Raw genomic sequence first — 19,010 nt, 5'->3', positions numbered from 1 at the left:
CACTGTCTATTGATAGTATAGTTTAGTAAAATAATACAATACACATAGTTTGTTCTACATAAACTGATAAACCGTTAGCCTACCGAGAGGGGTGAAAGAAGGAATTTATCAAAGGTTAATGCTTGAAGGATGTCTTGATTTTGTTACCCATTTTGTGGATTTAAAACTGTTATTGAAGTCTGTGATATTGTGGCTTGCTGCCTATTAGGGAACTAGTTTATCTTCGCATCCTATTTTGACACCTTGTCTGTAACTGTTTAATCTTGTACTTAAGACTATTAGTTGTGAATGAGATTTTCTGTAGAGAAGATGTCAGCAGATTGGTTTATGGAATATATTTTGCATTTGAGGTTATTACATTGGAACAAACCATAAAGATTGTTTTTACATTTAGATGTACCAGGATTTTAGGAATAACATGGAGGCTTTCTATATATGTGTTTATTTTTAATCAGTGGATCCTAGACTAGCAAATGGTGGCCATTGTTGTCAATGGACTAGTGCTTATCTGGGATTGTAAATCAGTGATTTCATATAGCCCCATAAAAATTAATTACAAGGAGTTAAATGAATAAGACAATGATGCTGGCCAATGCAGATTGCCCTTTACAAACACTCCAGGGAAATATTGCCTAAAACCTGTCATTGACACCAACATTGTGTTTGCCATCACATCTCTTGTTAAAACCACACATCACCAACGTCCATCTCTGTTGGCAGAAAAACCACTCAAATAATTTGGACATAACAGTCAGAGTGCCTGTTTATTTTGTTAAAAAGTTCATGGATTATCCCAACTCACGAAAGGGCACTCAGACACATCAAACCAGAGCACATGAATATAGAAATTACTGATCACGTTGTCTTGTTAACATGGTTCCAGTAGCGCATGTTCTGCTTATTGACACATCCTGAAAGATGGTAGAGAGCCTCATTGTTAACAAAACAAACATGCCAAAAAGCACCTAACATGCTTTCTCGATCAACAAAAACTTAAATTAGGTTTCTTCATCACAGCCAATTTGTAGGGATGAAACTTTACTCCTTCATGGAGGGTTCACCTCACAGCATAGGCAGACGACCCAACTGCTGCTGCTTGTTTGCAAACAGAATGCTGACGGGATTTTAACAGCCTTACACCATGTTAATAGTTTAGGGTCACCTTGCTGCTCATGGATGTCCCTGTATTCCTCTCTTCTCACCAGTTCTCTGTACTCATGAAACCACCTACAGTGGTGTTGTTCTTTATAACTGCTGGCTAAGAACACCATCAGGCTTAATATTGAAATAGGTATGGAATATAACTTGTCCGGAGCAGCTGCCAAAGTCAGCAAAGTCCTCTCCCCCATCCTGTATGAACTGTACGAAAACAGATTATAATGATGAGTAAGGCTATACCAGTTACCTGTCTTTCTCACGTTCACGTTCTCTTTCCCTATCTCGATCCCTGTCACGCTCCCGGCTCCTCTCTCGGTAATCGTGTTCACGAGAGCGGGAACGTTCTCGCCTGGAGCGGCGATGGCTCCGATCACGTTCTCGAGATCTGGACCTCTCTGTAACATAATTATTCAGTATTGCACTCCAGTGAACGGCTTGATTAAGATTTTTTTACAACAGAAAAGCTGTTAAAGAATTAAATATTTAATTTATAATAAAATATAAATAAATGACATCTCTGATAACAATTGAATATTTAAATTTTGAGATAAACTGCTAATGTTTGTGCTGAACTGAACAGTAAATAAATTCCTGATTCCATCGCTTCCTTATCAATCATGAGAATATTAAATTACATACTATTGGGTGCGTGGTTATTGAGACTTAATGACACCATTCTTTCAGAATACCCAAAATAATTTAGATATTCACAAACCCACTCTAAATAATAATTTATATCACATAGTAATTAAATTAAGATGAAAAATGTTAATCATCATTCATAATCTAGACCTCAATAACGAAGGAATGAGAGTTATGATGACATTTTAAATGTTTAGAACACAGGTTCATACACTAATATAAGTAAATATAAGATATATATATATATATATATATATATATATATATATATATTAGACAATATTATTAAAAATGAAACTGAACCAGAATGTTAAAAAGGTGCCGATATACATAGCACAGCTGCCTTCACCATGTGTATGCGTCCCAGCATAGCAGCGTGCATTCAACCAATAAGCACAAAAATGAATAACACATCAAACCAACACAGCTGGAATAATCAAATTTAAGTGTGTAAGTGTAAAATAACTTAATTTATAATATATTACACATTGTCTACAATACGTGTATAGCACATACAAATTCCATGTACACCTAAAAATTTAGCCTAATTCAACATCAAATCTAAATAATATTACTACTTACGTAGTAGAAAGTTATGGTTAGGTTAGTTTCGTTTTTACAATATTCATGGAAGCTATTGTTATATTTGTTTAAATGGTTTAGATCATAAATGAAAAATAATATGGCCTCTAAACATCAATGAAAGCAGGTAAAATCAAATTGAGAGAGCCAAAAACAAATATAGTAAATCATCCAATCATTCCTTCTCATAGTTGTAATAAATAATTTTGAAAAACCTAACTATAACATTCATTTGTATTGTAAAAGAGAAAAACTATAATTTCCAAAACACTATGTATCTAAATACAACTAAGTATGGTCGATATCATTCATAAGCACATAGTATCAATAAATTTCATACAAATCGAGAAACATGACACATAAAGTACTTTGTAATGGACACCAATTCTTCATATGGTTTAATGTAATAGCTAATTATTTCCACCACCAACTAACAATTGACATTTAAAAAAAAAAAAACATTAGGTGCACACCCTTTTCCTCTGAAAGTGTATATTTTTAAGGGGTTATTATTTAAACACACTGGTTTTGAGAATCCATCAAAAATCTTGATCAATACTGAATACATGGATATCTGCATTTAAATAACAAACAAATGCAAATTTAATGGAAATTCGCCTTTTAAACAAATTTATATACATATTACCATAATGTTGTGAAACAGTCCAGAAAATCTATATTCTATATTTCGGTCAGGTCTTCTATTATAAAAAAAATAAAATTTAGTACCTTCCTAGAAAAAACACCATTTCTAATTTTTCATTTAAAGCATAAGCAAAGAAATAATGTGAAAACAAGAAATGGCATACTTGATGTAAAGGACATTGAATATTGAGAGACGGGCGACAAATTCCTGAATAATTTCTACATATATTGGATCAGAGTAATATTTTTAATAAGTTTACTTATACAATGTTTAAAATATGGACTGAATAAACCCCACAGATAAAAGTAAACATGAAGTAATAATTTACTAAAACAAATACATCAATAAAATTTACAAAAAATGAAAAGCAGGAGGTCCACCCATTGCTTGTTAATATCTTGCACACTTACTTAGTAAAAATGAAATTGTGGCTTGAGGTCGAAAAGGCTAACAGTTTAGTAGGTATACAGAGTATTAATTTGGTCTTACTACAGTTTCTGAATTTTAAAGATTTATACAATAATAAAACAACATAATCAACAAGTTGTCACATATTTAAAATTAGTAACTTAGGTCGTAAGGTGTTAAGAAAACCTGATTAGAGATAAACTGACCTCTGCGAGATGATCCATAGCTCTTTGTCTCCACACCGTGCAGAGTATCTTGCAGGGAACTGATGAGAATCTTGCAACGGTCATCATTGGCCACTTTAGACTGCTTTATGAGAGATATCGCAGTCACCAGCGTCTCTATAGCACTGGCATACTCTCCTGTAACAAACAGTTCAACTATGATAGCAATAACAAATTTAAAAATAACTAATGAACATAATAATGGAAGTGAAGAGGGAGGTTTGTGACACTCAATTTCAAATAATACAGACTACATAAATTATTTAGTGCTCTGTAAGTTACTTAACTTCACTGCGGCATAATGGTGATTTGACCATTATAGTAGTCCAATAAGACAGCAAGCACACTAGGAGGTCGGTCACAGTCAATATGTTAAACTACTGTACAATAACTGCCTAGCTATAGTCAAATAAGACAACAAGTGCACTAGGAGGACGGTCACAGTCAACATGTTAAACTACTGTACAATAACTGCCTAGCTATAGTTAAATAAGACAACAAGTGCACTAGGAGGACGGTCACAGTCAACATGTTAAACTACTGTACAATAACTGCCTAGCTATAGTCAAATAAGACAACAAGTGCACTAGGAGGATGGTCACAGTCAACATGTTAAACTACTGTACAATAACTGCCTAGCTATAGTCAAATAAGACAACAAGTGCACTAGGAGGACGGTCACAGTCAACATGTTAAACTACTGTACAATAACTGCCTAGCTATAGTCAAATAAGACAACAAGTGCACTAGGAGGACGGTCACAGTCAACATGTTAAACTACTGTACAATAACTGCCTAGCTATAGTCAAATAAGACAACAAGTGCACTAGGAGGACGGCACAGTCAACATGTTAAACTACTATACAATAACTGCCTAGCTATAGTCAAAAAAGACAACAAGTGCACTAGGAGGATGGTCACAGTCAACATGTTAAACTACTGTACAATAACTGCCTAGCTATAGTCAAATAAGACAGCAAGCATACTAGGGCAACTGATGCAGTCAGCTTGTTTATCCCACCAAAGACTGGCAGTATATGTGGGAAATTCTGTGACGATTCATTGCTAGCACGTAATTTAATCTCCTTTGCTTATATCTCTCTTTCCTTCAATGTTTAAAAATGACATTGTGTATATCTAATAATTTTTCTCCTTGTCAAATTTGATAACTACATGTATGCAGTTCAGAAAAATAAGAGTACAAACAATTATCAACACAGCACTATCGTGGGGGAGACTGCAGCCTGGTATAGCGGGTCAAAGGTCTGCTGTGCCCAAACTTTCGGTACGAGACCACATTTTTGCAGGAACAAAATGTCAGTTCCATGTAAAGGTAAAATACTCACCTGTTTACCACTGAACAACTGACATCCGTGCATAAAACCAGCAGCCACGCTGGCATTCAAAATGTAAATATAGATAAAAAATTCAAACTTCAAGAAAAATATGATTAAAAAATCGTGTTGTTTTGTAAATATTTTTCTAAATAAATATGTTTTGTATATTTATTTCTAAATAGCCTTTAATATAAAAACACGTTTTTAGCAATCAGTTGCTGCGAACAGACAGCAGACTCACAATGATGCACCAAAATAAATATAGGAAATCATAATTATAACCAAATAGGATTTGTTCAACTGCAGTAATTTGGTTGTTTATAAATAAAGAAAGTACAATAAAAACAGTTTCCACACTGCTGATCAGCTGTCATTCACAAATAAGACATATGGTTTGAGAACCAGCTTCGACACATCAGCAGTCATAAACCCTGATATTCTAAGTGTATTTTAAGCACTTCTGTTGGTATTACAATCTAGTGAAAAGGCATGGCATCAAATATCAACATAGAACCATCCCTAGTTCAAATACTAGGGAAATTATAAAACATTCAGGCATAATCTACTCTTTTCCTGACGTTTAACGTTGGTGAAAGCCATAGTTAAGCATAGTATCATGGCTCTGAATATATTGCATTGCGGACAAATACAGTATATGAAGAATGAATAAGAAATTTAACTGATAAGGAAGTTCCTTAAGTGCTGTTAATTTGCTAGCTGTAGAAATCAGTCCAAACCGTATCTTCCACAGTTTCCCTCGGACTATAAGTATAATTAACCTAATTAATTACTGGCTCTTAATTAGTTTGAGGTTTAGATGTGACCATGATATTATTCAAAGATAGGTTGATAAACTTTAATTCAAACACATTGTCTAACACGCGCACGCACACACACACAGAATAGTACGTCATACGAAATACAATATTTGGGAAAAAATAAACTCTGATTCAAGTAGCTGTCAAATTATTTCTTAATTTCTTAAATTCTTAGAGACAGATAAAACAGTTTTAAAGATTTTTTCAGTTCTAAGGGAGATTCCCAGCTTATTTCCGGTGCGTACAATTCCCAGTCGGGTAACCACCCTGTAACATCTTACTTTCTTAACACATTTGCTGCGACAAGCTGTATTGTGACTGTATATATGTAACTGTAATCCAATGGGGGAGGATATTGTAAGCACACTGAATTCTATTCAAGAACGAAAGAAAGAAATATTTAGAAATGTATAAGTGAATAATGACCTGCAGCAGCATCAGAGACTGCCCTTGCGATCGCTGAGCTTGATACAGTACGGTTCCTGCCCATGATCTCCTCGAACTCCACATCACTGATGGTAGGTGGCTCAGGCCTGTGTTCTACAGGTGGCGGGCCTCCGTACTGTGGCTGTAAACACATAGATCCAGGATTACGTTAGATAAATCATCAACAGAAGGCAGATATCATTCCAAGAAAACGTATTAGGCCTACTTACTCTGGATGTGGGTGGTGGTCCATAGCCATGAGGAGGCCCGTGGCCTGGAGGTCCGTGAGGGGGGCCTGGTGGAGGAGGACCAGGCTGAGGATGGGCCTGGTGAGGTGGAGGTCCACCCTGCTGTTGGAAGAAGGCAGGGTTCACATGTGGGGCTGGGGGACCTTGAGGTCCGGGGGGTGGTGGCCCGTGTCCAGGAGGTGGCATGCCTGCAGTAATTAATTTCAATCAGCTTACATTACAAATATGAAAATAATATTAATATAGGGTCATACAAAACTATACACTTAATGATTTAGTTTCCCTCTTCAAAACCAATATTTAATGATGATTCTGAAAGGCAAAAAATATTTTTTTAAATTATTTTTTGATATTTCTTAGTAACTAATCAGTGTGGCAGCAAAAACAAGCAAGAGTTTGTGTTGGTAATTTTCTAAATAGCAATATTAATGTGATTAGTGAGCCGGGGCTCAGTTTCGATAGTTTTGTCTTTTAATTTTTCCCACCTCGGCCACTTTTGTCAGTCGGTGGGGGAGTGACTCCGTCACCGTATTGATTATTTTCTGCCTGGATGGACTGATTGGTCGAGGTCAGGTGGTTGACCTTGACTGATTACCGACACATCTGATTACCGGCAGTGGCTACTGATCGGAGCGGCCGGACACGTTCGGCAGAGGCGACGTGAATCTCGTGCTGTCTACTGGTCATCCTGATGCCCATGGCTGACTAATTCTCAGACTTTCGACAGGTAATAGGTAATTGTTTTTCTCTTTCACTCTCTTAACTATTTAGTTGGCGGTTTTTCTCTCCCACCCAGACATATATTTTCGTTGATTAGTTAAAAGTAGCTTATTCATTATTTTTGTAATTTGTGTTCCTTGTGTATGTTTTCTTGTCGCAAAGTGTTCTATCCTGTCTTTCGTAACGTTCTAAATTGTTAATTTATTTATCTATGCCAGTTAAATTCTATATTTTGCGCCGTGCTTTCTAATTGATTCGTTCGGCGAACGGAAATTATTTATTTAGTAATCACTTCGTCTTTATTTAGTGTAAGCGAGACGGTACAGACTTTGCAAATTTTGTTACCTCGTGTTTTGTGTTGCGTGCAAAAATTGGGTGGCAACATTCATGATTTCCATTCTATTGTTTAATTAATTATTTGCCTTATAGTAGCGTGAACGGATTATAATTGAATTATTGTTATTTGGGAAATAATGTACTGTTATTATTTGTAAATTACATAATTTACAATACAATTAATATTACAGAATGAATAAAATACAGTGAATTATTTTTACAAGTAAATGTTACCAAGTTTAGTATGTCTCTTCTAGCCTATAAGTAAATGTTTAAATATTTGAAAATTTTTTTTGTATGTAATATTTAAAATTGTCACCAAGTAGTGTATCTTATAATACTTGGTGTCTTGAGTTATTTTCGGGAAACAGTTTTTCAATACTTAAAAGGTACTGTTAGCTACAGATTGTTATTTTTAATTGTTAATTTTAAATATTTTATATTTACTTTGTGCCAAACATAATTATATAACATAAACTTCTCTGAATATCTACTGGTTATGTTGGCATTCAATAGGGTCCCGTGAGTGCCGTGAACAGGACTGGTGTGGCGAGTCTGCCCAATGAAACAGCACTGTTAAACCAAAATTGAATGCCCGCGCCCTGCCAGCGCTACTGAAACGTCATCCAACTGGACCGTCTGTACTTCATTTTGTCTTGAACAAGGTTGGATCTAAAATGTTTTTTTCCTTCTTCTTGTACTGAACTTGAGAGGATTGGGTTTTATGGAGCGCTGCCAGATATTATATCTGGAGGAGGGCCAGTATTAAGTTAACTAGTATTTATTTAGTTTAGTGACATGATCTGTAGGGGAGGATTTCATCTTTAATTCGGATTCGTGGAGGCAACTAAGCCCCCGCCTCCTTCGAAAATCGGCTTTAACCCTTTGAGTGCCACAGCATTTTTCCCAAGTCATACGCATAAATTGCCGGAGCATTTCCTTCTGTTTTGCAATCGTGTGGGGAAAAAACTATATTAAAAAAAACTATTCAACCGATTTGAATCATTTTTTTTATAGTTTGTGAGTTGTAAAACAAGGTATTTTTTTCCATATAATATTATAATTTTATTTTTATTTACACAAAAAGAATATAGGTTATAACAAAAAACTAAAAAAATGAAAAAAAAAATACATTTTAAGTTTGAACCAAACAATTATATATACAATATTTTTTTTAATTTTTTTTAGCTATACCATATGAAAGAGCATGAAAAAACTGAACAAAAAATCATGCATAATATGGTGTGTTACAGTAATATTTAACCAGATACTGCAATATATACAAAATACAACAAAAAGCAATTTTTTGTTCAAGTTTGTCAAAAGTTTAGAAACAATATTATAACTATTCTATTTCACTCAATGAAGTAAGATGACTGTAAAATACTAATTATATAAAAATATACACAGGCCTACAAATATAACCTTACTTCACCTAAAATCATTAGTTTGATTGGAACTTGCGTTTTACTTCATCACCAATCCAACAATAAAATATACATCACTAAACAAATAAACACGAAAAAAGAAGTTTATAAATGCATTGTAAGTTTTACTGAACACAATTGCAGAATAGCAATAACAACAGTTTTCAGCATAAACACACGAAACTAGCACAATGTAAACACCCAACGAACCAAACTGTGTAGTTAATGGCAACAAGTAGCAGCTGACCAACTATTGCGTCATCTGTTTGTTTCTGATGGCAAATAACTACAAGGAGGCGGTGAACAATAAAAATCAATCACAATCGATTGTTCGAAACTTGTAGATTGCCGTGAAATAAGTTATTTGTCAAAACAAAAATGAATTATACGTGATATTAATTAAATACAAATCGTCTACTGGGTAGATGCCGGCAATTTATGCACATTTCACAACATCTACTATGTAGACGCTGCGGCACTCAAAGGGTTAAATATATATATATTTTTTTTTGCTACAAACCTGAAACAAAATTACTTTTTAAAAATAGTGGGCCTAGAAATTCTACAACCTTTTCCCTCCCCTCAGTTCATAATAATTAACAGTTCAGAATTTATATTTGCTACATGCCGTACCTGAAATGATGTTATTTATATGTCAAATTTCTATTTATTATGTTATTTATATGTCAAATGCTATTTATTATGTTATCGTTAATATTGGAATTCTATTTAGTTTTTAAGTTACGCGGTGCACCGTGGTGCTCCGGTTAATTGTATTTTGTATGAAAATGTTTGCCATCTAATTAATTATATCATGTACTGGAAATTTTGTCTCTCTTTGTCTCTCTTCCCACTAGTGGCATGTGGTTGTTTTTTTTATGCTCTGCTCCGAGTTTGGGAGGGGCGCGCTTCCGAGACCTCCTGTTGCGGTTGAGGAGACTTCCGGTGAAGTCTAGTTTCGCTAACTCAGGACATTAGTCTAATGAACAAAAATGGGAGATTATTTTTACTCTAGCCACATTACCTAAAGCAATCTAAAACTGCTTCTAACAATTTCATAAAATAGTACAGTAATCCCTCCATATCTGCGGGTTTTGGTTATTCGCAAACTTTTCGAGAGCTTAACAACTAAAAATAAATAAATAAAAATTACAGTATTAACTCAGCAAGTTGATGTTTGTTCGCCACTGCACAGAAGATATTATATTATTACAGCGATTTCCATGAACTGCTTGAAATTGCCGCTGCCGAATAACTCACTCCCACTTCCACTCTACCCTACCCGCAGCCACCATGCACCATTGTCACTCCACACGTAGCATGCAGTCCTCCCTATATCAGTCTGTTTAGATCATTCACCAGATCGTACATACAGTTCTTTGTTTGCCTTGTTTGTGTGTTTTGTTATAAGTGTAAGTTATTGATACAAAAGCTTTCTCAGCATTGATCAACTAAGATGTCTCAGATCGAGAAACGAATCGAGTATGAAAGAAAGTAGACTTCTCTGTCCCATAACTGCTTCTGTTTCTAAAGATGTGAGTGGAAAAAACTGAAAAGACATTGAGCATATGGGTAGAAGAACAAACCAGAAAAAGAATTCCCCTAAGCTCTCATATCATCAGAGAAAAAGCTTAACAACTGCATAACAATTTTTCGGAATCATTAGGGAAGGGCAGTGAGCTTCCACAATTACTGGCTAGTAAGGGATGGTGTGAAAGGTTTATACTTCGTTTCCTCCTTCATAATGTGATGCTCGTAGGTGAGGCAGCATCTTCAGACCACAAAGAATTTCTAGCATTGCTCAAAGCAGTCTTAGAAGAGGGAGATGTGTTCAATGATGATGAAAGTGAGTTCTTTTAGAAAAGGATGCCTTCGAGAACGCTCACGGTGGCCACTCAAAACCTCTTTCCAAATTCCTGGTTTCCCTGTAGAAAATTTCCGATTATCTAGTCTATTTTCAAACCAAATAGACAACTGTAGTACTGTATTTAACCCTTCTGCCAAGTCCAACGATGACGTTTTAACAATACGTTTAATAAGAAATGTCACAAAGCTGTGGTGCTCTAGCATTTCGTCACTAGCGTTATGCGAGAAATTCGGTAATGATTTATCAGAAATCAGAACTTTCGGTACGAGATAATGATTTCGCCGGTACACAAGCTCTGTTCAGTACAATCAAGAAATAAACCAAATACTTTCATCTCAACTCTACTTAATTAATTTATCTTTTTTGGGGGAGGGAGAAGCCTAAGAATACCACGTTACTTAAAATATATAGGATCAAAGGAACTTGCAGAGTTGCAGGGAAATGAATGTATTTAAAATTCCAAATCATTTTTCCTTTTTAAATAATAGAAATGGTAAGTTATTAAAAGAACTTCCAGAATATATTACATTGACATAAAAATGTATGAATGTATATTTATAGAGACGCTAGTGTTGATATATAGACACACAAAAAACAAACTTCAATTATAATATTATTTAAAAATTACGTTGTTCAGTTGCTATATATTTCTAAATAGTTTTATACACAAAGATCTACAAAAACATGTTTCACCAACCGGTAATTTGAGTACTGCCAACCGTTTTTGTTCATAAATAGACAGTGCAGACTCAGTCAGTTAGCCAGTTACAGTCAAGAACCACGAAACAACAAGACATAAAAATCCTCATGTACGTTGGACTATTTGGATTGAACAGTTCGAATTGTCCGAACAATCATCACGGGTGCGTAGAAGTCGTTCCGGTAAATGGTTGACCGAAGAACTGACGGGATTTCCAGCCGCCGTCCAACCAATGCTGCTGTGACGGCGAAAACTGATGAGCGTGACTGATTCGATCGGCCGGCCATCTACCGTTTGAGACTGGGAACAACATTAAGTTGCCTTTATACTGGCAAATAAAGTTCCAAGAGAATTTGAACAACTACTAGAGCATAATGTGAACAAGATTAGCAATTTTACTCACGAAAACAATCGCAAATACGTGGTACAGTTTTATTGCTGGTTGTTCCGGGAGTCAAGATGAAGTCTGTTCACACACGACAGTGATGTCTCGACAATATTTATAATTGAAATTTTAATATCTGACACTGTTCTCCAGTTCTTGTAACCAACTGTACGGCACTGGTTGCGGCAGCGCTCGCGAGAGCACTTGCGCCTGTTTAGACTAGTGATGTTTTTTAGTTGGACTCAAAACGTGCACCATTTTTTACCAGTGTAAATACAGTTCGGTCGAGACTTCCTTTGTTTTAACCTAATTTGATGACACTCGGGGACGTGTGTGTGAGGAGCAATCGTTCAGACAGAGACCAACCAAGGCCTCGGCCGCGATACGAGCGGTTAGCACTAGATTGGGCGGGGACTTAAAGTTTAATGTTTGTGTTGTACATATGGGGAACACTCAACAATAGCCATGGTAGATGTGAGCAGCAGGGCAGTACCACCACACAATGGCACTTATCCACCGCCAATTCTAAACATTAAATGTTTCTTTTGCCGCTCAACCCTCAGCTCAGTCTGTCATTGCTGTGCAACAGGACGCAAATGCCCCCTTCTCGACATTAAATTTAACAAACCCACTACTTTCTTCTCCAAAAAGTATCTTATTAAGCTTTGTATATCTAACTGATATTCTTGGTGTACTCAAAAATCCAAGCTCCACATCTTAATCAAACCGTCAAACATTATATTATTCAATGAACAGAACTCTGAACCCTGTTTATAACACTGTAAATTTTAGACATGTGCTATCTATCTAACAAACGTCTTTCCAAAACACTGTTTTCACTAAAGAATTGGTGAAATCAACTTTCTCTGCAGACCCAACTTCGGTGACTGAAAAATACTTCAGTAAAAAAATCCGGTCTGCCACGTTACCGCTTAAAGCGTATCACTCGTTTAGTGCCGAAGTCGGAAACGATCGGCCGGCAGATGTTAATCGTCCAAGGCAGCGTTTCCCAAACGGTGGGTCGCGATGGAGAATTGGCTGAAAACTGGATTTTGTGTTAAGAAAAAACTGGAATCTACTGATGAAGGTGAGCTTAATCGTCCATCTACTAGCAATGACGTTATTATAGTGCCTCGAGTATTTTCAAATGTTAAGAAAGGGAAAAAATGTTTCGAAAATATTGTCCTGAATACCTTCAATATGGATTTACGTTCATAGGTACGGAAGAAGAACCTTTACCCCAATGCTTACTTTGTTTCGAAACCTTGGCTAATGAAAGTATGAAGCCTTCAAAACTTCAGAGGCACATTTCAACAAAACATCCAGAATGCTTGAATAAACCTTTGATGGTTTGATGGCACACAGCAGGCGAGAACCTTATTTTGCCCGGAGCAAAAATAATTTCGTCACTTCTGCTTGATGAAAAATCAGGTCAACAGATAGGTCAAATACCCCTATCCAACACTACAGTGAAACGTAGAATTGGGGAAATGTCTGCTAACGTAAAGGAGATTTTAATATCTGCTGTGAAAGAAAGTGACTTTTATTCTTTACAATTAGACGAAAGTACAGATATTGCTGACAATGCTAATTTGTTATGTTTTGTAAGGTTTAATCTCAATGGATCAGTTGAAGAAGACATTTTATTTTGCCACTCACTAAAGACCAGTACGACTGGCCAAGTGGGTCGCCAAACACAAAAGGTTGGGAACCACTGGTCCAAGGCATTGTTACGTTTGGGGAGGGGGGAGGCTTGCCACGGCACAGGAGTAGAACTAACCCAAGATAAACTCCACTACACTAGTGGATGCAAACTTATATCAACCGGCGTCAGATGTAGCTCACGAACATATGTCGATCTTCACTCACAATTAATTTCAAGAGCCACGTCGCGTAAAATGCGATGGTCCATAATTAATCAGTTCTTAATTCAAGAAGGCGTCAAATTATGTCTTGATTTTATAAGTTCTTGGAGACGGGAAAAAGTATTTTTGAAATTTTCCCGGTTCTCAGATAAATTCCCGGCATATTCCCGGTCAGGTGGCCACCCTGACATTTTTGTTACGATTAGGAAAAAAAGTGCAGGGATCAAAGTTGCTAAGGATCGACTTACCATATTATTCTGTGTTAATGGTAGTGGATTCATTATTAAGACTATGCTTGTTTAAGTCACAGAATCCAAAAGCTCTAAAAGGAAAATATCACCTGCCAGATTTTTGGAATTTTAACAAAAAAAACTTGGTTTATTGCAGATTTGTTTTGTGATTGGTTCGCCAATTTTTTCTGTTGCTGATGGTTGATTGCCGACAGTGGTGGATGCTCCAGTCTTCTTGAAATGTGAATGCTGGTATGTTCGACGTAGAACTGTTTATAGAAAACATTATACACTCCAACCATCTTGGACATTACAATTAATAATGTTACGTAACAATAAACATTCCTTTTATATTATTTTTATATCGGCATAAAATATTACATATTAAAACTGATTATGCAACACTAAGATGTAGAAAATTACTAAATACAAAATTTATATGGTTTTAATATTGAAAATAGTAAATTATTCCTGTAAACAAGTAAAATCGTAATCCCACTATTAAAATTGGGTTCACAATTGATGATTGATTATTCGTGTAGGCTATACATTATTTTTTTTAATACGTCCCAAGTATTTTAATATTAATAACATTTATTATTACAAATTTTTAGTAGATACTGATTAGATCAGATTATGAATCAGATTCAATATAGGAGAATTTAATTTTCTTTTTTCCCAATTTAAAAATTAATTAAATTATTTATTAATTTACTTATTTACATATTACGCTAGAATAAAGTAAGAAGTTTATATTTCAGTAATTTTTTCACAGAAAACACATTGCATATTGAAATATTGCAAATAAAAAATGATAAAATATTTATCATAGTGTATAAAAAAGTAGGCTAATGTTTAAGAGTTATTAGGCATTTATGTACTCCTCTCCAACCAAATCCACATTTTGAGAAAGGTGTATCGGCAATCGACTGCGATATCTACCAGTGTAAACCATTTAATGCTCCTCCAAACACTACTGTGTCGCCAGGACTGTACTGATGGTGGTAGTGATTGCCGCCCTGCACACTGCAGTAGGCTAGCTTCACGCTCGCTCAAGTAAACTGCTCTATTTAATCTGGTACACTAGTAAATCACGCCAAGACCAATCACTGCGAGTCACCGCAATTAGGCTTGCTTATTTCTCGCTCACGTGTGAACTGCACCTTACGACACAGTTATGGCGACGATGCATGTTGATTTATTTGGAAGTTGTAGAGATATTCACGGTTTGTACGTTACACTTACGGTCGGGTGGGGACCCTGGACAAGATGCAAGAAAGTATATCGCATTTACAAAATCTACTGTTTTCAATGATTCTATAAGACAACACAACGTAATGCCACCCGACGAACTGTGTAGTTGGAAAGTAACCAACTAACTAATAGAGCTAAAAGTACAGGAGTTATATTAAAATTTAGCTTGTTTATTTGTGTGCCTAGACATATAAATACAATTATTTACAAACAATAACCAAGGTTTGTGTCTGCAAGAATGAAAAAGTACTGGTTTTGATGCTTTGTTACTAAACTGCAATTTTGAAAATCATCTATTTCTTGTTAAACCTGTGATTGGAGATTCAGAGTCCATATGAGAAAAGATTATGGGAAATGGTCAAATATATTAAAACAATTTTTATTAACTATGGTTTCCTCTTGCAGTCACTAACACGAACGGGTCACTCACGATGCAAGAGTAGTGTCCAACGTACGCCCATGCTTTGTTGCTATGACAGCAGTGCTGGTGCGCAGTGGCTGACTCCCAAACGAACGTTACACCAATGATTATAAAGCCTTCAGAGGGTGGTTCGTCTTGACACCTATAACTAGAACTGGATACTCTTTGAGCTTATTTAGGTTATTGTCAGATTTTATTTGGAATGAGAGACATTCGAAAAAGGTTAAGTATAACTAATTTAAGCATCTAATGGACAGGAATTCATTTCAATGAATGTTAAAAATTGGTTTACAAAACAAAAAATGCTACAGATTTAGAGAGATTGGTTCCTAGGGCCTCTTCATTTTCTAAAGATAAACTAATATTAGTAGTAACTGGATTTATAAAATATCACTACACTATTTAATTTTATTTCGTATTTTATATTGAAAGAAAGAAGACTTTTCATTTTTTATGTGCATTTTTGCAATAAATAAAAAATGTTTTGTAATTATTTAAAATTGTTAATTTTTTTTTTATTTGTAATTAATATAAAAATCAAACCTCTTTATAAAAATCTGTTTTAATTATTGAAGTTCTAAATATTTTAAGAGTAGTATTTTTATTCAAGTTAATATTGGTTCTGGTGGCTAAAATTTTAAGAGAACTGTCAGATTTTTTAAATAAGAATGATTGGAATCTCCGCTGAACACCAATGCTATTATTAAGTGCTACAGGAAAAATGTTTTTGCTACAAAATCAGAGGAGCTTGTAGTATTTTTTGCTAACAAAATTTTCATCCCAGCTGTGGATTAGATAAACATGCCTTGGGATTAGATATAGATAAACTTACACTTAAATCTAGAAGGAGTAAGTTTTGTTACATGTCAAGCTACTTGCATACTTGTTGCATGACAATAGCAATGAGAAAAATGATACATGTTGTCTAATCAATGCACTGAGATGAGGCCGTGCCAGGATACAGAAAATGTATGACTAAACCTTTTCCTTAACCACACCAAATTTTATCAGAACATGTCATTTTAGAATTTTTTAAATTGAATGATACCTGTAACATCACATTTTTCAAAGAAATTTTCTCATCACAAAATTGTATAAATATAGAGTTGATTGGAAGATGTCAAAATTTTGAAGAAAGTATGTCTCTACACCAAATAATACTAAAATGAATTTTGAGACCCCTGACACAAACTATAAATAACTAAAAAGAGAATTTTATTTTTTACATTTAAAATTTATATTTTATTTATATAATTTGATTCAAAATTATCTTAAACATATTGTGACAAAATTTTGTTTGGTTGTTTTTGAACTAAGATACTAGCATTTTAGCCAGCAGATGTATATTGTCATCAGATAATAACAATCTTTGACATTATACTTGATACTTTACAATGAATCATAAAAGTTTTGAACCATACACAAATGTTATACAGTCGAAAAAAGAGAAATGTAAAGAGTAGGTTTACATGAGATGCCCTGTATACGGTTATATAATATCAAGCAAATTGACCACTCTTAAGTTAGAACTTATTAATTATTTATCTTATAACTAGCAACTTAACATATAGTATAATTTAGCAAACACATGCTTATTAATTTATTATGAACAATTCCTTGATATGTGACTTGAAATGGGATATATAATTAGGAAAGTAGCTTCAAGATAAGGTCAGTGAAAAAAAATATTATAACCAACCCAAATAGAACATTTTCAAGATAGTACCCTACGTCCAATACTATAACAGCAACAGTCCCCCCCTCTCTCTCCCTCCATGATTTTTCACTTGTCTATTACCACAATATATGTAAACTCTGTAGTTAACCAAGTAGTTTACTTACCACCCATCTGAGCCGGAGGTGGGGGGCCACGAGGGGGCTGCCCAGGTGGTGGCCCTTGCATGTTCTGGTGGGGGTTGAACCCAGGGGCACCAGGGGGCGGAACGTGCTGCATTCCTGTCACATAGAATAATGTTTCACAACTATGAAAGCAATAACATACAGAAAATAATGTAACAGATCTAAATTAATATAGCTCCATCTCCCTCACTTAAGGAAGATTGCTCCAACCCTGTCTTTGTCTTTCAGGCAAAGCGGGAAATATCTTTTTACAATATTGACCTTTAACAGCTGATGCAGTGTGCCAAAATTCTATTTTGAGCAGGGAATGGAGGTACAGGAAAACATTTCCCTCCAGTAAGTTGTCATTCTTAGAAGTTACAGATAGTTGTGAATTGGCTGCAAGGTTAGTTTGCTGACCAGTTGTTAGGTAATATCCTGAATTAGTTAAGAAATTAGTAAAGATAATATGTTAATTATTTATTGCAGCAACTGAGTTATTTATGATTATTAAAACTATTACAACACAACTCAAAGTATAAAATTAAAGATTTATTATTTGATATCTTAACCTAACATTCAACTTCATCAAAACCTTTAATTTGAATTAATCATTGGATTTGTCAAAATACTAATTTAAAAGTTGAAATTAAAATTGAAGTAATTTATTTATTTAATATAATAAATTAAACAATTTCACTATAGTAAAGGAAATTACACATTTGAGATCATTATGGTTTCCAAAATTATTATTCCATAATTACACTTTGACATTAGCAGGTAATTACATCTTTAAGAACTAGATTTTTTATAAGATTCTGTAATATTAACTAGCTAATAATTATCTTCAAGTGGTTCATTGCATTCGTAACTACAAATTAAATCCAAATTATTGATTGTTGACTAATCAATAAATATACGAGGTTTGTAAATGAAGTCATGAAACTGATTTCTAACTACCAAACTGGTAACACTATAACTCAACAACAAGTAAGTCACATCTTTTGCCAAATAATAGCTGATCAAAATTGAGTATTAATTTTATTATTCTATTCTTGTCATGTGAGTTGTAAAAAAAACTTCTAGGAAAACAAGTTTTTGGTGTGCGTTCACTTAGTAAGACAAACAACTTTATGCAATCAAATTTGGTGTTAAAGTTTTTGAAACTCTACACATTTGAAAAATCGAAGAAAACTTATGGTGATACTTTATCAAGATGTCAAGTTTTTGGATGGTATAAAGCATTTTAAGAAGGACGAGAATCGATTCAGGATGACCCTGAAACTGGGAGTCCGTTATCATTAAAGAGTGTTGAAAATGTTTGAAAAATTAGAGACATGGTGCAATATTGACAATTAACTCTAAGAATGATTGCAAGACAACCTGATCCGAACATTACGACAGTAAATGAAGTTTTGGCTAGAGAATTATAAATGAGAGTTTTGGCAAAATAGTTCAAAAAAATCTCGCTGTTAAA

General features: G+C 34.7%; 1 protein-coding gene across 3 annotated transcripts in view; it reads right to left on the bottom strand.

The window, feature by feature from the left end:
• LOC124357503 (cleavage and polyadenylation specificity factor subunit 6) overlaps positions 1–19,010 on the bottom strand; it is a 65,353-nt gene that overhangs the window by 8,789 nt on the left and 37,554 nt on the right. For 2 of the 3 annotated variants that reach the window (XM_046809358.1, XM_046809359.1), the window contains exons 7-11: positions 17,537–17,650; positions 6,472–6,677; positions 6,242–6,383; positions 3,643–3,798; positions 1,406–1,553 (exon numbers count right to left, since the gene is read on the bottom strand). In XM_046809358.1, coding sequence (XP_046665314.1) covers positions 1,406–1,553; positions 3,643–3,798; positions 6,242–6,383; positions 6,472–6,677; positions 17,537–17,650 — 766 coding nt within the window. The remainder of the gene's footprint in view (positions 1–1,405; positions 1,554–3,642; positions 3,799–6,241; positions 6,384–6,471; positions 6,678–17,536; positions 17,651–19,010) is intronic. The other variant, XM_046809360.1, reaches the window with a different exon arrangement.

Source organism: Homalodisca vitripennis, chromosome 3, assembly GCF_021130785.1.
Source record: "Homalodisca vitripennis isolate AUS2020 chromosome 3, UT_GWSS_2.1, whole genome shotgun sequence".
Lineage (NCBI taxonomy): Eukaryota > Metazoa > Arthropoda > Insecta > Hemiptera > Cicadellidae > Homalodisca > Homalodisca vitripennis.
The sequence above is the reverse complement of the archived record's forward strand: the minus strand, read 5'-3'. Positions and strand labels throughout refer to the sequence as shown.